This window comes from Hemitrygon akajei, chromosome 16 (assembly GCF_048418815.1).
Source record: "Hemitrygon akajei chromosome 16, sHemAka1.3, whole genome shotgun sequence".
In the NCBI taxonomy this organism is placed as follows: Eukaryota; Metazoa; Chordata; class Chondrichthyes; order Myliobatiformes; family Dasyatidae; genus Hemitrygon; species Hemitrygon akajei.
This window is the reverse complement of record NC_133139.1, coordinates 26,338,988-26,363,006: the sequence shown is the minus strand read 5'-3', so window position 1 is coordinate 26,363,006 and position 24,019 is coordinate 26,338,988. Positions and strand designations below refer to the sequence as shown.

At 44.3% G+C, this 24,019-nt stretch overlaps 1 protein-coding gene across 3 annotated transcripts in view; it reads right to left on the bottom strand.

The window, feature by feature from the left end:
- cpamd8 (C3 and PZP like alpha-2-macroglobulin domain containing 8) overlaps positions 1 to 23,898 on the bottom strand; it is a 100,488-nt gene extending 76,590 nt beyond the window's left edge. Inside the window, exons 1-11 of one of the 3 annotated variants that reach the window (XR_012101765.1) lie at positions 22,830 to 23,898; positions 22,229 to 22,380; positions 22,073 to 22,095; positions 12,225 to 12,390; positions 10,853 to 10,905; positions 8,462 to 8,479; positions 7,759 to 7,813; positions 6,690 to 6,803; positions 3,443 to 3,527; positions 1,899 to 2,007; positions 1,003 to 1,230 (exon numbers count right to left, since the gene is read on the bottom strand). Coding sequence is in view for 2 of the 3 variants with exons in the window: in XM_073068482.1 (XP_072924583.1) it covers positions 1,003 to 1,230; positions 1,899 to 2,007; positions 3,443 to 3,527; positions 6,690 to 6,803; positions 7,759 to 7,813; positions 8,462 to 8,479; positions 10,853 to 10,905; positions 12,225 to 12,390; positions 22,073 to 22,095; positions 22,229 to 22,380; positions 22,830 to 22,909 (1,083 nt within the window). In the remaining variant the exon portion in view is untranslated. Of the gene's footprint in view, positions 1 to 1,002; positions 1,231 to 1,898; positions 2,008 to 3,442; positions 3,528 to 6,689; positions 6,804 to 7,758; positions 7,814 to 8,311; positions 8,368 to 8,461; positions 8,480 to 10,852; positions 10,906 to 12,224; positions 12,391 to 22,072; positions 22,096 to 22,228; positions 22,381 to 22,829 lie in introns of those variants that run through there. The other 2 variants (XM_073068482.1, XM_073068483.1) reach the window with 2 other exon arrangements.
- Between the last annotated feature and the right edge of the window lie 121 nt (positions 23,899 to 24,019).

The following is a 24,019-nucleotide window of genomic DNA, read 5'->3' as shown; positions in this document are numbered from 1 at the left end:
ATCTGTGCAATTTATTGCCACAGATGGCTATGGAGGACAAGATATTGGTTATACTTAAAGTGGAGGTTGATAGGCTCTTGATTATTAAAGGCCCCAAACGTTACAGGAAGGTGGGAGAATGGGGTTGTGAGAGAAAATAAGTCAGCCACGGCTGAGCAGAGCAGACCCAAGGAAGATATTTCTGGGATTCGGCTCTCATTCCTGCAGCACCTTTTACAAAGTAAACTATCCCAAGGCTCTTCAACAGAGAGATTTTCAAATAAAGAGTGACTCTGGGCCCTAGTAGACGATATTACAGTAGTGACCAGAAGCATGGTCAAAGGGCTTGGGTGAAAATCTTAAAGGAGAGAAGCAGAAGGAGAGGGTGGTGTGTCAGACCCAGGACTACCCGGTCTTCTATGACCAAGACACCTTGCCAGGCCAGGGATGCACTGTGTTCCAGAGCCAACATAGTGTGCCAGGGCCCAGAGAGCCTTGGGTACCCATTTCACCATGTACTATGGGTGGCATGGTAGCGTAGTGGTTAGCGTTACATTATTACAACACCAGTTCAATTCCCTCCACTGTCTGTAAGGAGTTCTCCTCATGACCGCATGGGTCTTCTCCGGCTGCCCTGGTTTCCTCCCACTTTCCAGACACATGATAGGGTTAGAGAGCTATGCTAGTGCCAGAAGCACGGTGAGACCTGTGGGCTGCCCAGCACACTCCTTGCTGATTTGATTTAATTTGATTTGACACATTTCAATGTATGTTTTGATGCACATGTGACAAATAAAGCTAATCTTTAGATTTTCTTTCATCTCTTTTCCAGGCTCAGGACTTGCACCAGGCCAAGGATAGTTAGCACCCTAGGGAGTAGTGAGTCAGCACTCAGTAAGAGTGAGGGTGGTGGGGTGTCTCTTTATGGAATTGAGCTGGTGATAGATTAGGATTACACTGTAATGTCCTGAGATTTGGGAGGCTTAATTCCAAGGTTCCCATACTTCATGAGCTCGAGGTTACCTTTCCTTTGTAAGGAAGGCCTGGTTTGAACTGCTTGCGAGTGTCCTTGGAATACTTGATGTCGATGAGCTGCTTGTGAACCGGGGTCGAATCGTCAAAGGTGATCTGTGTGCTGCCGTCGCCACTCAGCACCGAGGCCCAGATGTTGAGCGAGCCTCGGAAATGTTCCGGGACATCCACGGGCATCATTTCCTTGACGCAGATGGGGAAGGAGGCCGAGCCGTCAATCTGTAGGGTTAAAAAGAGGGTCGTTTTCAGTGAAAGAATGAGAGAGGCAACAGGAACACACAAATTGCTGGAGGAACTCAGCAGGTCAAGCAGCATCTACAAAATGAGTGGACCATTCCATAAATGTGTGAACTTGGCAAGACACGTCAGAAGACATTGGGAGATCGACCTTCATCAGAGTGGAGAATAAATTCAGCTGTTTGCATGCCTTGGAAGTGTTAACCAGGGCAACAAAGGGAACTGTTTTTTGAATCCAACCCATGCTTATCTACCCTGCAAATGTTTGACAGAGGGAGAATTACAATGTACTTAGCCTGACTGCCCTTGCCCTGGGAGTGACAGCGCAAGGAGAGCTTCAATCTCTATCCTTCCCTGTATGTCAACAGTACAGACTACCTGTAAAACCCATGTTGTCCCCTCCCTGGGAGTAGATCAATGGGAGTGTCTGTATCTAACCTATACTATTACCATCTCAATATAAATGGAGTTTTGTAGTGCTGATCCCGTACTGGGAACATTTGATGGGACAATGCAAAGAGAGATTAACTTTTTAATCTGTTGTCCCCGTTTACATGTTTACTTAATGCTGAAATGAAAATTCATTCCTTCTATAAGATTAATGCTTCCTCGGTTCAAGAAATTGATCTTGGCAGCCAGAGATTCCATACCTCCATGATCTTCACCACAGGGTGTCCCAGTTCGTGCCTGTAGTAACCCACTCCATTCACCGTCATGTTCACCGTCAGTCTCCCCAGCACCGGTTTACCAAACGTGTACCTCAAGAGAATGAGAGAAAGAGAGAGAGAGTGCACAAGGAGAAAGAAGTGAGAGAGTCTATTGCTTTTCCTGTAGTGAGCCTACATTCCCACCCAACACCATGAATGAACATCTCCAAATCAATGTTGTGTAGCAAGGCTTTGATGGAGAATTAACCCACTGCCACATCCCAACATTCAGCGAACACCGTTACCAGTTTACTCTTTGTTAAAATCTTGAAGCCTTCACTCCAACCATTTTAGTAGGGCACAGAGGGTCCGAGGAAGTCTTCTCTTAATTTGTTCCCAGACACTTCCTCTGATGGATCAGTTCAAGGACCTTACTGTCCAGACCGATCCTTATTGAATCCAACCTCTTAAAATCCTTCTGTGGGAAAAGTCATGGATGTGGAGGCAGAATTTTGAAATCAGGCCATTCAGTCCGACATCGGGAAGCACCTCTTCAAAGGCCAATGGAAATCTGGAGCTCGCTCTCCAGAAGATTGTGCAAGCCAAGCTCAATCGGTGATTTCAAGACAATGGTAGATCTTATTTTGTTGTGTGCTGAAAACCAAAGAATGTGGAACACGGGTGGATAAATGGATTCAGTGATAGATCAGCTGGGATTTACTGAGGCTGAATACAGGTTCTGGCTGTAACAGTCTGCTCTGGAAAACAGTTGGCATCTGAACTTGATGAAGGAGTAAGAGATAGATTGGACCGAGATGTTCCAATTTATCGAAATCCACAGTGAATCCATTCCACAATCCTAGACTGGGCACTAATATGTGGGTTTCGTCCACCGGAATCGACTGGGAAATTTACCAAGTCCTTATATCAGACACAAATAGTTAAATAGAGGCCAACTAGTAATGAAATAGTTGCACATTCAGATGTGCAAATCTGGGTCGAAGAAATAGATGTTTATGTATCAGCAGAACATTTACTTTGTGAAAAATGTTGTTCACTCCCCAACCCTTCTCCCTTTCTACCACCTCCTAAGCTGCTAGTTGGTTATATTAGTAGTGCTATAGCCTCCCTGTGATAACCAGGCTTCGAGCTGCAAGGGCAGTTTAAAATTAATACAGTCCATCTGCAGTCAGGTTCCGCTCTGTGGTGTTGTGTGGGGTGGGGACTGATCTTTCAACATACCCTGTTCTAAATGTACAGGCTCAGCCTCATGCATCAGAGGGCAGCCGTGGCGGTCAGACTGAAGATGAGAAAAAGTTGCAAGGTTGTTATAACTTTTAGGACTTTAGCGACTGGTGTTGAGACGTTCAGGTTCTGGATGGTCTGTGTCTGTGTGGTCTGAGCTACTGGCAGAGAAGTAAAGTTTAGTGAGACACTGACTAAACTCCTTGATGTTTCACGTCAAAGGTCCTGAAGGCCCTTACCTCGGGCTGTGTGCTGAGAGGCTCTGTTAGTCAGCTTTCTCCCCAGGAGTAAGAGTAGCTTACCTGGCATGGACAGTTCCCTCCTCGCACTTGTTCAGGTCCTGGATGTACTTGGGAGGATCAATAGTGAGTTCAAACTTTGGTAACACTGTATGGAAGAATAAAGGGAATATTCTCACTCCAGTAAAACATTATATCGTCTGGGTGAAGAAGCCACAAGGTGGAATGAAACATTTAGTAGAAATCACAGAGTGGTATAGCATGGAGGGCCATTTTTCCACTTCAAATATTTACCCAACTCCCTGTTAATAGCTCTCACTGAAACTATATCCACCACTCTTTTAGACAGTGCATTTCAGATCATAACAACTGACTGCAAAAATATTTCTCCTCATCTTCTGTGATCTTCTGCCAATTTTAAATGTGTGTACTTTGGTTATCAACCTCCTGCTAGTGGAAAACATATTGCATTTTTTACTCTGCCAGAAAACTTTCAAAATTGCGAACACCATGGATGCGTGATGCAGAGAGGTATGTCGTAACCAATCACTTTTGGCACCTAGAACCTGACACCAGCCTACGATGACACTTTGCCAGTTGCTAAATCTTTGGGAGGCAAGTTTGCCGAGTCTTTACCAAGAGCCATATGACAAGTCCCCAGAATGGTCCAGATCCGCTAGAAGCTGATAACCTTGCTCACCCACAGGAGGTCAGTGATTAAGGGGACCAAGTAGAAGCAGCTTTACATTCTATGTAACCTGTGCTTTTCCTGTACTAGCAGTGTGTGCGGGGGGTGGGAGGTTTACTCTGTATCTGACCTGTGGGCTCCAAGAGTGTTTGATGGGACAGGGTAAAGGCAAGTTAATGCTTTGTCTAAATCATGCTATCCCTGCCTTGGGAGTGTGCGATAGGAAAGTGGAGAGGGAGCTTTACCCTGTATCTGATATGTGCTGTCCCTGTTCTGCAGTAATGGAAAACAGATAAAACTTCAGATGTGAAATCTGAAACAAAAACAGAAACACTGGTAAGAACTTCAGCCAGATTTAGCGTGTCACATCTTCCTCTTTCTGCATTTTGCAGGGACTCTCTGTCCTCATCCACCACTCCCAGCTTCACAGCGCCTCCCTGTGCAACTGGAGCAGACGCAAAGCCTGTCCATTCATCTCTTCTTCCCCACTACCCAGCACCCTTAAACAATCAATCGAGGTGACGCAGCAATACACTTGCACTTCATCCAATACAGTGTATCGCACTCAGCGTTCATAATGTGTTCTCCTGCACACTGGAGAAACAAAGTGCTGGCTGGGTAATCACTTTAAGTAACTGCTTAATCAACAGAGGCCATCCTAAACTTTCTGCTGCATGCCCCTTTAATTCTGAATCCCACTGTCACTTTGACCTTTAGTCTGTGACTTTCTGCACTGCTACAGCAAGGCCCAAAGTATCTGAAGAATAACACCATACCTTCATCTTGGCATTTTGCAACCTTCTGGAATGAACATTGAATTTTCACACGTCTGGGTAAAGGACCTGAAAAACTGACTGTCCGTTCCCTCTACAATTGCTGCCTGATTCACTGAGTTCCTTCAGCTAATTGTTCGTTGCAGTAACACACGCCTTTTGTTACTGTATTTGGTTGCTGTTACAGTTATTTGGTGTTGACTTCAGATCCCGTGATCTATCAGCCCAAAAACAGAGTCATTGGTAGTTATTATGAAAAGGGATCAATATTTCCCCACGCTCCCTCCTCCAAGACACACCATAGTGTTCATCTCTGGGCAAGCTTTAAGTCACCAGCCGTAGTAATGTTCCTCACTCTCAATTTTTTGACATTTACTACTGGGAAGCAGCCTTGAAAACCAGCGGGTCATAGGATCACGGGTTACAGAGACAGGAAGGGTAGAAGCTAAAAAGGGGATCTGGAAAAAGAGCAAGCAAAATTTTAAAAATCTAGGTGTTAGCAGGCAGGGAGCCAGGGTAGGTCAGGAAGGAAGGAGTGCCAAGTGAGTCAGACTCGGTGCGTGCTGATGGCAGAAAGCTGCACAGGAGATGGAACGTCAGGCAGCAGTGGCCTGGTTTGGGTTTGTACAGGGATGAAGAGGAGAGGAGAACAAGCACCCTGAACCAAACAGCTTTCTTCAGCAGTCCTCGTCCAAACCATTCCCAGATGGATACGAGAGAAGGGCTTAAAACTCCTCCCCCATCTCACTGCAACCACCCACTAAATCTGGAATCATTCCTCAAGGAATCTTTTCAACTCCCTGACCCAAATTCCTGAAATAACTTGCATACCATGCGTGAGAGAGAGAAAGAGAGAGGGAGGAAGGGAAAGAGAGGGGGAGAAAGAAAGATAAAGAGAGATACAAGACAGTGAGAGACAGGGAGGGAGAGACAGAAAGGGGGCAGAGGCAAAGAGCACACGAGAAAGACCAAAAAGGAGTTGGTGGCAGAAGAGTAAAAGAATAGAAAAAGAGAAAGAGAAAAAAATAGAGAGAATGAGAGTGAGAGGAAAGAAAGAGAAATGAAAAGCCAAACAGAGAGAGTGGTGTTTGGGGAGAGAATTCAAAGGTACTTTCAATAGCGAAGTGATTAAATCTGGGGGAGCCAGGTATCTGTGGGTCGAAGAGACATTATGTAAAGGGACAGGTGAAGTATACGGAAGGTTTCTGTACAACTTTTAAAATGGATGTTGCAGCAAGGCATAGCCAGATGGGTCTGGGCAGAAAACCAAGGGTGACCTGTGTCACACAAGCAGCAAGATCTGTGACCAATAACAGAGCAGCTGATCTGGTGCTCAGAAGCAGTAGGTCAGAACTCGAGACTGGGCAGACTCTGCTCTTCATGAGAGCCCTGAAGCTGGTATCTCGCTGTGGTTCTTGCCCAGGTAAGAGCCAGTCTTCCTCCTTTACCCAACAGTATCTGGTATCACCGGAGCAACATAGAATTAATGCTTTTAATCTTGGTGAATTAAAAACAGACCCTACCCCTTGGTTAAAATTCCTGCCAAGGTAACTAGAATCTGATAGAAACCCATTCCAGCAAGGGTCTGTTAGCGATCCCCGGCTCCAAGCACCAGCTGCACATTGGCAGCCCACGTATGGGGCTGTGCAAGTACAGGCAGTACGCGCGCAGGACAGTGTAAGTGCTGGCACTCCGAGATGTGCATGCCTGAGCAAGTCCAGCCAGTCCACGTACTGGGCTGTACTTGTGTGTTAGCCTGTAATCTCCACGGTCTGTGTTGCCGGCTGCTTGGTTCCTGGTGAAGTGTAAACGCCAGCAGGCTGTATTTGAGGTAAGGTGCCACACTCACCGTATTTCTGCACTTCAAACGTTTTGTTGTAAGTGTATCCTTGAAGCTCCACGAAGATTAACCACTCTCCAATCACTGGCTGATCCGAAAGCGGGAAGCTCATATTTACAACCCCTGAATTGAAACAAAGATGAATGATTTGCCATAAAGCAGCAGGAGTTTGCTTATTCAATTCTTTGCGGATCTGGGCAGTGCAGGCCTGAGGATCCTACAGATCTGAGTACCAGCCAGCAATCCCATTGACAAGCACTGAATCCTACTCTCCACTCTTCACCCAACCATTCACCTCATTGTATTTCCCATACTTCCAGCGGCCCATACCCACCTACACCTCCACACCCCACATCATTCCATTCCGCTAACACCTTGCCTCCACATCATCCATGAGTTGGAGGGAAATGGGAACATGACTGAGGGGTGGCTAACAGGCAGAGCTAGTCGCACTCACTTGGTGAGTTAATGACAAAACAGTGGCCCAAGTTCCTCTAGAGGAGGGGATCCCAACCTGGGGTCAATGGACTCTTTGCTTAATGGTATTGGTCCGTGGCATAAAAAAGGTTGGAAATCCCTGCAGGGTGAGCTCATCCTTCATTATAGTGAACTGGATGGCACTGAGAAACACTCAGAACCAGTCATATGTCCATGACGTTTCTCAGTCATCCAGGTCATTGTATATCAAGCAGTAGTAAATCAAGGCAATTGGACTTGCTGTGTTGTCTAGACGATATTTCACCACTCTTCTGAGAGGCTTCTTCAGTTCTGATCCATGGTGGGTAGGTTTTCCGGTTTATAAACCTTCTCAGGCCCTCTCATTACCACTTAACTCTTAACGACACTCACGTATCTGCTATACCTTTAAACAACTCACTGAGTTTGCAAACCGGAAAACTTCCCACCATGAATCATGGGGCCTGTGAAATGGAAAAGGGGGACTTTCTACAAAGAGTTTAGTTTCTGTTAGTGAGTTGAATGGTGCCTGGAACTTGTGGGAAATCAACTTTCAACTTAACATGAACAGCCATTGGGGTTAATTTTATGGGAATTTCATAGAAGCAATTGCATGACTTACCACAGCAGATTGGCTTTAGGTCAGTCCACTGGATCATCCGAGAGCCCCGGGGATCCTGAGGAAAAGACCAGCAATGAGGCAAAGGGAACTATACACCATGGCAGATATTGCCCTTCACATTCTGAAGGGATAAGAATCTGTGATTCCCCAACAAGGTGATGGGACGGGATCTCTGATTACCCGACACAAACATGTCTGCAATCTCTCCCCCACCTTATTTACGTCTGATTCAATCACACATGATCCCATTTTCTGTTATTAATCTTAAGCATGCATTTCCTCACAGAGACGGGACGGGGTGGGGGGTGGTGGTGTGACTGCAACCCACGGATGTCCACCACATGGAACAGGCCCTGTTGCGTGCAGAGTTCCCGATTTACGCTGCTGCTGTGGTCGGGGAGAACATGGTGCAAAGCTCCAGTTCTCAGAAGCGGCAGCAACACTGCTAGAGTCATTTAGAATATTTGAGTCTGGTATAGAGAAAAGATGGGAAAGCAGGAGAGAGATTCAGAGTGACAGATAACACGGAGAGAGGAAAATTGGAGAAACTGACGGGCAACATGCAGAATAAAGACGGGTCTCGCTCTGTGTCAAACTGTCAGACAGATAAAATGATGGATGCCCAAAGGATAACAGGGTGCTTTTAACATCCCAGTTGTGGCCATGCATGCTTCTGGTTGGATGGCATCTCCCTGGCACTCACCACGATATAGGCTTCAACCTGCAAGAGAATGATGTTTGAATGAGGAATCAATGATTCACTTCAATAGCATTCTTGAATTACTGAAAGTTTAGCCCCTGTTATATGTGCAGGCAACATCAATATCCATAGTGCCAAGGAGCCATTCTGCAGAACTCAGCAGTCGTACCCAATTTTCTCATTTATTCTTATGACAAATCCCAAGCTTCCTTCAACTCAGAAGCAAATAACACACAAAATGCAAAGAGGAGGCACCAGTAAATGAAATAGCAATTTTATTAATATGGATTTTTATTCACATCTAAACCTCCTCTTCAGACTCAATAACAGTGACCAGAATGAAGTGGAATTGCGAAAATAAAACATTTGTCTCACTAAGCCCTTTAGGGCAGGAAACTTACCATCTTTTTCCTGGCTGTGGAACAAGGAAACCTGTTTCCTGTACCAGCTGAACCAGCCTGACGACAACTTGGCATTAAAAATGCCTTGCAAAGAGGCTTTGCAAACTCTGATTTGTTTCGCAACAGCTCCACGGATTACCACACACACAATGGGGGACAAAGACAGCTCACCATCACTTCGTCAGGATAGCTGAGAAGCGGAAAAGCGGTTTGACCTTGCCAGCTGTGCCCAGAGGCAGAGAATGAGAGAGGAAAATAAAACACACTGGTGCCTTTTTGAACTTTGACAGCAAATCAACACAACTATTGAGGAGGTCCAAGAACAATTCTTTTTCATATACAGGATGAGAACATCACTGAGGACACCAGCAATTATTCTGTGTCCCTAATTACTCCTAAACTGAGGAAACAGCTAAAGAGTCAATGACGTTAGCAGATCTGGAGCCACACTGAAGCCAGACTTGGTAAGGATCACAGATTTCCTCCTCTGAAGGAAGACGTTATTGAACCAGATTGCTTTACAACAGTCTGCTCATTCCATGGTTGTCTTTACCAAGGCTGGCATCATTGTTTTTTTCCAAATTTAGTTTATTATTGAGATACAGTCCAGCCCTTCAAACGGTGCCAACTGGATAACTCCAATTTAACCCTAGCCTAACCACAGGGCAGTTTACAATCTCCAAATTAACCTCTTTGACTGTGGGGGGAAGCCCAAACAGTCACGGGGAGAACGTATCAGCGCCTTACAGACAGTGGTAGGAATTGAATCGGGTCCGAGTCCCTGGTTCTGTAAAGTATTGTGCTAACTGCTACACTACCTTACTTAATGTTACATTCCCCAGCTGCCTCGGTGGGATTCAGACTCATGAGTCTGGAACAACGATCCAGAACTCTGGCTGCTTGTCCACTAGCAGGGCGGAAATGACTAATACAAGGGAACACAACTTTAAGGTTATTGCAGAAAGTATAGGGGGATATCAGAGGCAAGTTTCTTTTTTATTTAAAAAACACAGAGAGTGATAGGTGCATGGAATGTGCTGCCGGGGGTGGAGGTAGAGGCTGATACACTAGGGACATAAATAGGCACATGGATGAAAGAAAAATGAAGGGTTACGTGGGAGAGAAAGATTAGATTAATTTTGGAGTAGGTTAAAATGTCGGCACCACATTGTGGGACAAAGGGCCTGTACTGTTTGATGTTCTGCATTCTGTTAACCACTTTGCTACCATGCTAACCTGTGTGCTTAGAAACATCATTAACCAAGACAGGGATGTTCAAACCATCTCCAAAACTAATATCCTGTAAGAAGCTTGATGATGGGTCGGAACATAGCCAATGGCTTCATGCTGGACACGGCATTAATGTGGATTTGCAGTGTTTCAGTCCGAATCTCTGACCCATTCCCAATGGATCCAGAACTTCAATATGACTGCTGAGAGTCTGAGTGTCAGCCTGAGGTGAACCCAGCTATCCTCTGCCCTCCTGCTACCCACTGGGTTTAGAAATAGGATGGACCAGAAGGCCTGCTGCTATTGTCACTAACATTTCATCGGGTAAGTCAGTCTTTCTGTATATTCTTTCTTTATCAATCTTTTTATTAGTTGAATAAAAAGTACATATATATAAACAAGAGGAGAATTATCACAAATATCTATATTATTAACAGTTTGAATAAAAGGAAAACTAAACATTATCAAGATCAAAGTATTAATCTAATAGTATATAATAGAAAGGTAATTGATTCTCCTCTTATCCATAAAAAGATAAAAAAGATAAAGAAACTTTTATAATTGACATATACAGAAAAAAACCCCAAAACACAAAAAAAAACAAAAAAAAGAACTGAACTGCTCAAACTGAGAGTGAAAGCCAAACAAAAAACAAGGAAAAACTTTCTGATCAAATCCAAAACTTCAAAAAGGTAACTGGAAGGGGTGTATATTCAATTTATACACAAAACTGGAGGCTGGCAGGGACAGTGACAAATCCTACCTTCGGATTGGTGGGTCGGAGGTCAGGGGTGACGGTGAACACATTAATCAGCACTGTGAAGGAAAGAGGGAGAAAGGCACTGGTGAAAAAGTAGTACAAATTATGTCTTTACTAAACACATATTGCGTGCTTCCCCAATTCTGGATGGAGCTCCAAGTCTCTGGTACCTGTGTCCCTCTGATTCTAACAGTTCAATTATCCCCAAATTTAATCGTCTTACAACCGATTACCATGCTCTCAGCGGTCTTGCCCATAAGCTCTGCAATTTCCTCTCTAAATCTCTCTTGCCTCCCTTAAGCACTCCTTAAAATGAATCCTTCACACCAACCCTTTGGTTACCTCTACAAACATCTCTTTAAGTGACGCAATCTGTGGAGTCAATAGGTTTCAATAGGTGCATTTAATATCACTTGATTAAGCTAAAAGGCAACTTAAGTTAAATGAAACTAGTTTTGATCGTGCCACATAAACCGGCTGCAAGTAAAATGGGGGCACAAATTGTGTGGATACTGGCCAGTACATTTTCCCAATTAATTTAAAAAGTGGGGCACAAATTGTGTGGATACTGGCCAGTACACTTCACCAATTAATTTAAAAAGTGGGGCACAAATTGTGTGGATACTGGCCAGTACATTTTCCCAATTAATTTAAAAAGTGGGACACAAATTGTGTGGATACTGGCCAGTACATTTTCCCAATTAATTTAAAAAGTGGGGCACAAATTGTGTGGATACTGGCCAGTACACTTCACCAATTAATTTAAAAAGTGGGGCACAAATTGTGTGGATACTGGCCAGTACATTTTCCCAATTAATTTAAAAAGTGGGGCACAAATTGTGTGGATACTGGCCAGTACACTTCACCAATTAATTTAAAGCTCTTCCCTCCGGTTACCCTCAAAGAGAAAGAAGACAGAAGAAAAATAAGAAGATAAAGAAACGCAGAAGAAAGAGAGAAAGAGAAAGAAAGGATGTCATTAAATGGAAGCGAGAAAAGGAAAAAAGTGAGTAACAGAGAGAAAGAAGGGAAGAATAAGACAGGTATTGAGGGTGAAAAGGAGAACTCACAGATACAAGGGAGGTGCACGTAGGGATTTAATCTCTATGGATTGAACCAATAGAACACCAAATTGAATGGTGCAGTTCTTGCTCAGTATGTTCCCTCTAAGGACTTGAATCATGACTTTGATCTGAGAAATTAGCTAAATTGAAATATTTGGGTAATGAGGATATTCTGTCTCTCCTTCCTTTCATCTCCACCCCCTCCCTTACCCTCCTTTTCTTTCTCTCAGTCTCTCAGCATTTAATACAAGTTGATACACTCTGAGACTCGGGCCATGGGGAATGCAGAGAGGTGGGTAAGGAAGGGTCACCTCTCTGCTTCGGTTTATAGACGGGTTTGTCTGTCTGGATAAACACCGACGATCCTTTAGAGTCGATAGTGACGGTTGTAAAGTTGTGGAAGATGTGTCCATCATCGGTGAGATATCGATTGCCCCACACTTTTAACTGAGCCTGTCCACTGAATCCTTGCGGCACCTGGAAGATAAAGAAAAGAGGTTTAATAGGAGGAAAATGGATAAGAAGTGACTGGAGGCCACTTTTCAGCTGCTCATTTACTCATTCTTCAAGATTGGTACAATGCTGGAAAAAGCCAGCATTTATTGTTCATCACTAACACCTCATGACAAGGTGGTACCTGATGAAAGTACTCCCACAATTGTGATGGGAAAAGCGCACAGGGGCTCTACAGGTTATGAATAACCCAACTAACGAAATACAACTTTACGTAACTTTCCCTTACATTTTTTAAAGTATTTTTCAAGCTAGCGTCAATAATGCTTCATGGGTCTCATTAATGAATTAATACAACAGATACAGTGGACTCCAGTTAATTGGGCCATCAGTTAATCAGGGCAGCAACTTATTTGGGACAACTCTTTATTTATTTATTTATTTATTGAGATTCGGTACAGAAGGTGGGAGTGGAGGATGCTATCACGTATTTGCTGCACAAATCACTCTCTCACCTAGAGGGGGTCAGTTGTGCTGTGAGGATTACATTCCTTGACTTCTCTAGTGCCTTTAACACCATCCAGCCCAAGATCTTAAAGCACAAACTAACGGAGATGGGAGTAGACTCTCACATGGTGGATTGGATAGTGGACTACTTGACAGATAGACCTCAGTATGTGCGGTTGGGAGACTGTAGGTCTGACACAGTGGTCAGCAGCACAGGAGCGCCACAGGGAACCGTACTCTCTCCGGTCCTGTTCACCCTGTACACATCTGACTTCCAATATAACTCGGAGTCCTGCCATGTGCAGAAGTTCGCTGATGACACGGCCATAGTGGGGTGTGTCAGGAATGGACAGGAGGAGGAGTATAGGAAACTGATACAGGACTTTGTGATATGGTGCAACTCAAACTACCTGCGTCTCAATGTCACCAAGACCAAGGAGATGGTGGTGGACTTTAGGAGATCTAGGCCTCATATGGAGCCAGTGATCATTAATGGAGAATGTGTGGAGCAGGTTAAGACCTACAAGTATCTGGGAGTACAGTTGGACGAGAAGCTAGACTGGACTGCCAACACAGATGCCTTGTGCAGGAAGGCACAGAGTCGACTGTACTTCCTTAGAAGGTTGGCGTCATTCAATGTCTGCAGTGAGATGCTGAAGATGTTCTATAGGTCAGTTGTTGAGAGCGCCCTCTTCTTTGTGGTGGCATGTTGGGGAGGAAGCATTAAGAAGAAGGACGCCTCACGTCTTAATAAGCTGATAAGGAAGGCGGGCTCTGTCGTGGGCAAAGTACTGGAGAGTTTAACATCGGTAGCTGAGCGAAGGGCGCTGAGTAGGCTACGGTCAATTATGGAAAACCCTGAACATCCTCTACATAGCACCATCCAGAGACAGAGAAGCAGTTTCAGCGACAGGTTACTGTCGATGCAATGCTCCTCAGACAGGATGAAGAGGTCAATACTCCCCAATGCCATTAGGCTTTACAATTCAACTGCCAGGACTTAAGAACTTTTTTTAAAGCTATTATTAATGCTTTTTGAGTTAGTGATTTAGATGCATATCATATTATTACTGAGTTAAGTATTGTATGTAATGAGTTTTTGCTACAACAAGTGTATGGGACATTGGAAAAAATGTTGAATTTCCCCATGGGGATGAATAAAGTATCTATCTATCTATCTATCTATCAGAATAGGCCGTCAGCAATCCCTGATTTAGTCCGAGCCTAATCACGGGACAATTTACAATGACCAATTAACGTACCAACCAGTAGGTCTTTGGACTGTGGGAGGAAACCCATGCGGTCTCAGGGAGAACGTACAAACTCTTTACAGTCAGCGACGGGAATTGAACCTGGGTTGTTAAAAACCGTTGTGCTAACCACTGCACTACTGTGCCGCCCCACTAACTGTTAGAGAATAAAAACTAAACTCCTGCGACGGGCTGACTGCTTCGGTTATCCACGTGGTGATTGAGTCCGGAACCTCGACACGTAGCCGAGCCTCGCCTGAAGAATCACTATCAGAGGTAATGGCAATCACAGAACAACCAGTGAGACCGCTGGCAGGCAATTCACAATGAACTTTGTAACTGAATGACAGAGCTGGATAATTGTTGTGGGATTGACACAGGAATCCATATTGAACAGCTTTCATACAGTTTAACAGTGCAATACATCAGGAGCTGTGGGTATTGGATAACATGTTATAAAGGCAGTTGTGTACTGGATGAAGTATTACACAGGAAGAAGGGTCAATTGGTCAGTGCATTACACAAGAAGCTGCACTGGGCACCTGCGCATACTGATACAGTATACAATGTGTACCATAGGATGGTGTGTATATTAAACACTGGATCAGATAAGCATATCTGTGTTTTTGACCCAGGCTGTTACATAGAAATGCATGCATATATGATGGTATGTTATATAGCAATTTCAATTCAGAATAGTGTACTGCAGTGGAATCCGGTTAATTGGGCCATCAGTTGGTCAGAGCAGACATTTATTTGGGACAATTCTTAAGAACAAAAACTAAATCAAGAAAGTAGCTGAGATTCTTTTCATTTATTTGGGACAGTGAAGCTTAAATGGGCCAGAGGACTATTGCCAAACAGCTTCTAACTAACATCAGTCACATGTACTTGCTGTGACCACTACACTGTGCTGAGAGCAAACAGTTTTTAAATAGCATCGGTTGTGTGTGTTTGCATTCAAAAAGCAGTGATTTTTGTCACTGATAGTTGGTGGGAAATAAGCAGCCATTCCGAAAGGAGGGAAAATTAAACAATTGCACTACTTCGGCAAGTTAGGAATTAGAGAATTTGAAGGCATCAACTATAATCTTGAACATTATAATGAAAATGATTTGGAGGACGCAATCAGCTTAAGTATTGTATAAAGGCAGTCCATTATCTGCACTGATTTTGTTCATTTACAATCAAACAACATGGCATTGTACAGTGGATAAATTCTTGTGGTGATAACTATTAGGAACTTGGTAATGTTCTAATTTGTTCTGTATTTCCATTTAAATACAAAATTTGTTACTCAGTTAAATGGTCGTTTGCCTTTTTTATAGCTTTTTATCTATTTCCATGAAACTTCAGCTAGTTGGGGCAGCCACTCAATTGAGCCAAAATGTACTAGTCCCACTGTGTCCCAATTAACCACAATACAATGCATTCCATTTGTTTAATTATAGGTAATGTTAGGGTAATTGTTCAATGAAATACAAGGCTTACAGTAAATACATGCAGAGCAATACATTATGGGATACTGTAAAAAATGGACATCTCTGATTTAGGGAGAAATGGGTTTATATAGTGTTTTTCAGGAATGGAAACCTTGTGTAACCCAGGGACTGCTGTACCAGGATTTACACACAGTGATATATTTCCTAGTAAGGATGGTGCACAACTTGAACAGTAACGTGTAAATGGTGATGTTCCCATGGGCCTGAAGCCCTCGTCAATCTCAGGGAAAGTGGTCCTGAACGGTGTCGCTGGGAGTAACCAGAAGAGTAACCGCAGTTATTTTTTTGTGAATATTCTGCGGCCACCGGTGTGCGACTGATGGAGGAAATTAATTTTTTGGCACATGGCGGGTGCTGATGCTTTTTGCTGGAATAAGTGGGGGGAGGGTTGATTGATGTCTTGCTGCTGCTTGTGCGTGGGAAGGGGGGGAAGAGGGGGATTTGCAGTTCTAACATCTTTTGCTATCATTCACTCTTTAGGGTTGTTCTTCTGGATGCCCATAAGACATAGGAGCAAAATTAGGCCATTTGGCCCATCAAGTCTGCTCCGCCTGCAGAGAGTAAGAGTTTCAGGCTGTATATTGTATACATTGTCTGACATAAAATTGAACCATTGAACATGGAACAGATTTCTTAATGAACAATGAGCACTACCTTACTGTTTCTGCTCTTTTTGTAATATGTAATTAACATATTTGTAATAATATACAAGTACAATAATTATATTTCTTCTTGTAATTTATAGTGCATTTTATCTATTGGACTCTACCACTGCCACAAAACAACAAATTTCACCACATGGAACAGTGATATTGAACCTGATTCTGACATAGATGGGAGTTTCAGTAAAACTAGCAACTTTATCCCGGATGGCTTATTGAAGTGTTGGAGCTGTATTCATTCAGGCAAGCAGCGTATTCCATCATATTCCTAGCTTGTGCATTGTGGATGGTGTTCATCCCATCAGATGCTAGGAAGTGGCCCACTCATTCCAGGACACCCGGTCTCCTGCTTGGTCCCGTAGTAATAGTATGTGGTTGGTTTGGGTGAAAGCTCCGTGCTGATGGTGAGATGTCTCAGTGATGTTAATGCAATGGGTACTAATGATCTCTGAAACAGTCCTGACAAGGTCACCCAAACTCCACGATAACCATCATATTTACATGAGCAATTCCTATTACAAACACCCCTGCAGAAATTTACAAATAAGCTAAAATCAGAGCAAGTGTATCCACACACAAGAAAGTAATCCACTTACAGAGACAGGTGTGTAAAAAGGACCCGAAGGATCACTGGAGACCTGAGTCACCCCAACCACAAACTGTTCCAGCTGCTACCATCCAGGAAACGATACCGTAACATAAAAGCCAGGACCAGCAGGCTCCGGGACAGCTTCTTCCACCAGGCCATCAGACTGCTTAATTCATGCTGACACAACTGAATTTCTATTATATTGACTATCCTGTCGTATATACTATTTATTAAAAATGGCTATAAATTGCACATTTAGAAGGAGACGTAATGTAAAGACTATTACTCCTCATGTGTATGAAGGAAGTACTAAAGTCAATGCAATTCAATTCAGTCCAGCCGCAGGGCAAATCTTATTTTCTCTGGACATCCACATTGGCCCGTGCAGATACCACAATGGTTCTATTTTGTCTTTTACCACCTCACTGGGAACCTCTATTGACAGAAACTAGAACTGCAGGCCGTTTTCACCGATGCACCAGCTTAGCTCCATCTGTTCCCGCGTCTGGAATACTGTTCAGAGTATCACCTGAAATTATTTATTTTCCTTATTCAGAATAACCCTCTTATTAAATACAAGCTATGATGCCAAACTATTTGTAACTTTGTATCAGCTCCAGATTGCTTGCAGATTTATAGAACCACTGGAATTGTTCCATAGTATCCATGTGACCCACAAATCTAAGTTAATCACACTTCTTAGTTCTTGGTCTGTAGGCTGGCAGGTAATAGTTCTTCAGCATCATTTGAAGTATCTCATTTCAGTACCCCACTGATTGAAGTAGTTTTTCCCTCTCATCTTTCCATCAATTAACAAGCCTATGCCCCCGAGTTATTTATTTCTCTGCTAAGTGAAATGCCCTGACTGTCTACCCTGTCGAATCCTCTTAATATTTTATACAACCTTTCGTCACGTGGTGACCAGGACTATAAAACTGCCCTAGCTGTTTCCAAACTAGCTTTAGACAATTAAAGCAAGGCCTTCCCACTCTAGCATTGTATTCCTCAACCAATAAGGCAAGTACTTTCGTAACAGCCCACTGACCCATCCTGCCCCTTCAACAGTTTGCTTTTGCATTTCATGATCAGCATGTTCCTTTACTTAGTATCTACCAATAATTATGTATTCTTTGCTTTGTTTGCCCTCCCTGAACACATCACCTCACATTTCCCCCTTACTGTATTCCATCTGATTCTTTCCGGACCACCTATCGAGTTCATCATTGCCTTCCTGTGGCTTTAAACTTTCTTCCCATCATCCACACCACTGGCCTTTTTTCATCTGTATCAATCTTCGTCATGGTGGCTTTTCAGTTTACATACAACTAGTTTCATATTCTCAATCACTCAGGATTGGAGATTACCTGCTTATTTTCCAATTTGAGGTAGTCGGTGTTGTAACATGTACAAAGTCACCGGAGAGACAGAGCTGGTAGTTATGAAGTAGTCTCTTTATTCGAGAAAATGAGACACGGCAGCATCATATTCAAGGAAGAGGGCTGCTCGACCCAACACTACATGACATTTTATGTGCTGAAGATCAAAGTACAATTTTATATTTACAATGTATCTACAATGCTTTCTTTGTATCACACATAACTCTCACACCTCTCCCTTCCTTTGCACCTACCCTCCAAAGAATGTTAATCAACATTGTCTGGTCCTTCAGTCAGCTGCTCTTATCACAGCTCTACGATCCCATTGCCCAGAGCTGCATTTTAAATTTAATCTACAGTCCATATTCAGATCTGAAGATTGGTGGCTGAAGATAGTTGCTGAAGTTACTTGCTATATGTCCTAACCACAAGAACACCCTAAAAGTTGGGAATTACAGACCCCAGACATGCCTGTCGCGGTTGGTCTGTGTCTCAGATTCAGGAGACAGGGATCACGACTGCTCTCCAGGCCACCCGAGTAGTGCCAGCTTTAACTCTTGGTCTTTGAGCACTCTTTTCTTCAGTTGACCAATAGCTGTGCCTGTGCACTAAAGGTGGTGGTGAATTTCATCATCAGTATCTACCTTTGCTGTTAGGTTTCTCCGAAGACATAGAAAGTGATCCATGTTTGAAGACTCATCTTGGACCTTGACCGATAGGGCAGCATGTGGGAGAGTGAGAAGGTAATGTTGCCTGGTGGGTCTGTTTGGCAGAGGACCTTTGTCTTCCAGTCGTTTAATATAACTCCCACTCTCTTTTACGCTTCATAGGAGGAGTCAGTAATAACAAGAAGCTAGGTCTCTGAATAAGCACGTACACAAGCATCATCTGCAAACTGTAAATCAATGACTGAAAATGAAGATTGAACAGCTCTTGTTCCTCTGTAGATGAACTGCACTTGAGCATCAAACAATAATGCACACCAAGCAAAGTGAAGTACTCAGTCCCATAGAGCTCCACTGAACTCCCATCAACTATAACCTAAGTCAATTTTTAATAAATGATGCAAACTTTCCCCTTGGACCCCTGTGGATTTTTTTTCCCCTTTATAGATCAATCTGTCAAATAGAAAAGGACAAGCACATTACCAAGTTGCTTTATCAGCATCTCCCAGTGTCTTGGTCAGTTCTATCCTCAACAAACTCTGAGGGTTACAATAATGTTTCCACTGCAGAAAATTACAGGCCATACCATCAAATCTTCAGCAGGAGCACGTCCCTCCACAGTAAAGCTTAGACACTGAAGTCATTGCCTGTCAACTGGTCCCTGACACAGCAGAATGACTCCTTCAGATATTAGATGGGAAGCTTCAGTCGCCCTCATCATCAACTGCAACCCTGCAACACAACAGACCCGGACCCACTGGAGAATGGATGGGACGCCATGATCGCAGCTTGAATCCAGCAACTTACCACGGGAAGGACTCCAATAACGCACCATCTAATGGCAAGGAACAGAACTACGGAGATTTCGGTGGAAAAACACCTCACAAACAAATGCTTCGTCTCCAACCCTACTGAGTCAGTACCTGAGCCAAACTCACAGCCAGACACAGACAGTCCAAAACTGGACAAAGAAAATGTGGCCCTCATTTACAGTAGTGGAAACACCAGTCTCCCCCTCACTACAGCAGTGAAAGTCAAACGCTAAAACATCGTCAAAACTGTTCACTACAATCTTTTCCAGGGCATAGGAATGGCATTCCCACAGCCACACCACACATTATAACTACATCGCAGGAAGCTGACTGGCTGGGAAGAATTTTTTTTGCATAAACCTGACACAGCGGAAGGTGAAAAAGAAAAGACAAGGTCATTCTTTTCCCGAGTTGTGGGTGGTTTCAAGTGATCTTAATGAAAACACGTGTACAGAACCTGAAGATCACAACATCAAGATGAAAAGGAATAGCAAGCACAGAATACATCAGGGTTGCCACAACCATCAGGACCTGAAATGAAGTTGTTCAGGGCCATGCTACATCTGAAAAGACCAAGCTTCGATTGTACATAGACTGGTGCACAAAATCAGGTTCGAGCATCTATCATCGGGGTCCCCCACTCCCACCCATCCGGGTGCTCTTTTCACTGTTGCCTTTGGGAAGGAGGTACAGATGCCTTGGGTCCCACAACACCAAGTTCAGGAGCAGTTATTACCATTTAACCATCAGGCCCCTGAACCAGCGTGGATAACTTTACTCACCTCAATGAACTAATTCCATAACCCACGAGCTCACTTTCAAGGGCTCTGTGACTCGTGTTTTTAATATTATTTATTTATTTGTTATGGGGGTGGGGTTGTATTTACACAGTTTGATTTATTTTACACATTGGTTGCATGTTTATCTTTGTGTGTAGTTTTTCATTGATTCCATTGTGTTTCTCTGCACCTACTGTGAATGCCTGTAATAAAATGAATCTCAGGATAGAATATGGTGACTTTGAGAATAAACTCACATCGAAACTTTGAATTTTGGAGTTTGCCTCTTGTAGTTGAACGTGCATGTCAAGAAGCCCTGATAATATTCATTTGGAACATTCACGGTCTCAGGCCTTGGATGCAATCAGCCAGATACTGGACTCACTAGCCATTGATGCTCCCCAGGGTACAGGGTACACATGCATCAACTCTCCCTCAGGCACATAGCACTAGCTCTCTCTGAGCATGGGTTCCACACTAACTCCATCTATATTTCATTGTTGACTATCAGTGTGGGATGAAGAAGAATTTTTCCCGGCCCTGTGACATCTATGACGATTCAGGCTTGGCAGCTAAGAGTTGCTGCACAAATAGAGTCTATTAAAGACTTGAGCTAATATGATTGCTGCCATACCTCATACAACTGCTGTACAGATGGCCAAGGACTCTCAGTCCCAGCTGTCCTGCCCTTCCTCCTCACTTTCTGATGTTAAACTGCCTGCCTTCGCTCCACCTGTTCTGAAAGCTGTGAGATCAGAGAAACAGGACTCCCAAACCCCAGGACATCGTTGAAATCACGGGCAAAGAAAGAATAACGAGGACAAGAATTGAAGAGTTTGCTGAAGTTTTGCCTTTTGCTGTCTTCTCTAGAGGTGCTGAAGCCTCTAGTGCGGCCAACACCCTCAAACCTGCATAAGCTGGAGGAATAAATATTCCCACAAGCGGCCCCATGCGTGTGTCAGAGTCCATCTCGAAGCCCAAAGCCAGCAGTGGGAGGAAGGATTGGAGGTCTTATGTCATCAAGGGTCAGAACCTGACAGAGGAGAGGAGGTGCATATTGGGAGGGGAGTCAGCAGCAGGTACTGGGTGACACTTTTTGGCCAAAGCCAGGATAGGGAAACAAACAGAAGCTAGAGTAAACAGCTGAACAAAATGTCAGAATGAGAGAACAATAGGGAAGCAGAGAGAGCAAGGGTGGAGCTAGAGAACGAAACTGCGCAAGAACAACTGACAAGAAAGTGAGGAGAAGTTGAGCACCAGGAACAAATGAATGAAATAAATGAGAAAGATGCAGAATGTTAGACAGGACAGATAAAGACATTCAGAGTTACAGGGACAGCTGGAAGGAGATGGTGGTAAAGGGATAACACAAGGGTGAGACGGTGTATCTTTTTGAAGGGGAGAGACAAAACAATATTTTTAAGGGGGAGAGAGGGAGAAACAAAAACATGCAGAGAGTCTGAATGGGATCTACATTGTTGTCAAGTTCACCATTAAAACATTCGCTGGGTCTTTATACTCCCTTTCCCAAACTTTATCTGACAGGAAATAATTGCCACCTTACCTTTAATGTGACTGTTCCCTTTTCTGCAAAATAAAACAAATACCATATATATCGATTACTAAAACGCTCCACAAACACAGAAACGCCTTTCATTAAAGCTGAGATGAAGCAAATGTTTACAGCAATCTTTCTGAAGCTCAAACCATGAGAACTCACCAAAGACAGAGCCCTGACTATGAGCCACCGTCTCTCCTTTCACCACCAGCTGGACATGGACTTTGGTTTCTGATAGTGGCTTGAATATTGTAAAGCTGATAACTGCATCAACCCCTGCCCTGAGAACTGAAGGAGCTGTTACCAGGTAACCCCTAGAACATAGCAAAGGGTAGACAGATAAAGAGGCTGCAATGGATAGTGGCACTCTAACTCACAATCTATACCCTCAGATGCCAGTACATGCCCTGATATGCTCCCCTTTAAACAGAACACATCCTCTTGCTCTCTCTTACACACACCTTTCTCGCACACACTCACACTATCTCACACACTCATTCCACACATTTTCTTTCTTAGATGCACATTTTCTCGCACTCTTGTGCAAACACGCTTTCACATGCACTTTCTCTCACACTCACACTTTCCTAAACACATTCACACTCGCACATTCACGCTTTCTCTAACACTCAAGTCACCCTGGTGCACACAATCTCTATCACGCCCATTCACACTCACTTTCACACACGCGCGCTCACGTTCTCAAACACGCACAACATTCTCACACATACACTTTCTCGCACACTCACTCACAAACACTTACTGTCTTTGTTGGCACCGAGAGAGGCAACAGTAGCCCACGAGATTGGCCAAAATCCACCAGCAGCGACTGAACTGCCTCATTTCCAGAGTCCGTTGAACGGCGCGGGTGGGAATGAAACCGGTTTAAAATGCCGCCAGGCTGCCGTGTGCTCAGAGGGGACTTGGGGCCATCGAGAGCTGTGAACCCGTAGCCCCGAGCACCTCCACTTGGTCTACCCTCACGGGGAATAACTCCTTCCTCCGTGGATCAAAGCTGAGGGAGGTTTTACACTCACGGTCCCGGCCTGGCCGGCTGTTGCTCCCTCACATTTGCTTCCGGCACTCGCGGTGGGGACAAGGCATTCCTGCCTGAAAGTTGCAGGCTCCGCACTGCTTTGATGGAGAAGCTTTTGTTTCTACCGATGTCTCTCTGGTTCCGTGCGGTTGGCTGTGCCCGGGACCGATCCCTATGCCCAGCGAGACCCAGCATTGGCTGACTTGGCATTAGTCACAACTCTCCTCACCAATGACATCCCTGGGCTGTAAATACCGGCCCGCCCCCGCCCCAGACCCGCCAACTTTACACAACACAAAATTAACAGCCGCTCAGTAAATGACAGCGCCGGGAATTTCCTGTGGCTTCGCGGCACCACGGGACACCCTGAGCGCAGCGGCGTACATGACTTCAGTCCTTTCGCCAGGGGCGGATCAAACATGGAATTTCCTTAGCAGATCACTGACAGGTCGGGAGGTGGGGGCAGGGACACATTGTTCAGGGGAGGGGACCCACCCCGCCCAATGCCGCTTGGTCCCTGGGTTAATCCACATCTCTCCACCCCTCCCCAGATCACCGGATCAAGTGGAGAATCTCCAGTATTGTGCTTTCAGACACTCTCCCTTCTCATGACGGCCTGACCCAGAATGCAGGAAGACAACTCCCCGCTTCGTCTCCCACCCGAGCCCTGAAAAATCAAGTCAGCTTCGCCCCGGCTGAAGATAACACACAGTAGAACCGCGGAAATTTATGGCGCTCAAAGAAGCCATTCGGCCCATCCTGTCCCTATCAACCAAAAATGGGCGGCTGTTTAGGTTACAGCTGGAGTCGACCATTCCATTCTGAAATGCTCGGCAATTGTAGTGAACCGATATCCACAAGTCAAGACAGAGACTGATGACTGGCAGGTAACATGCAACACTCCCCCCCCCCCCCCA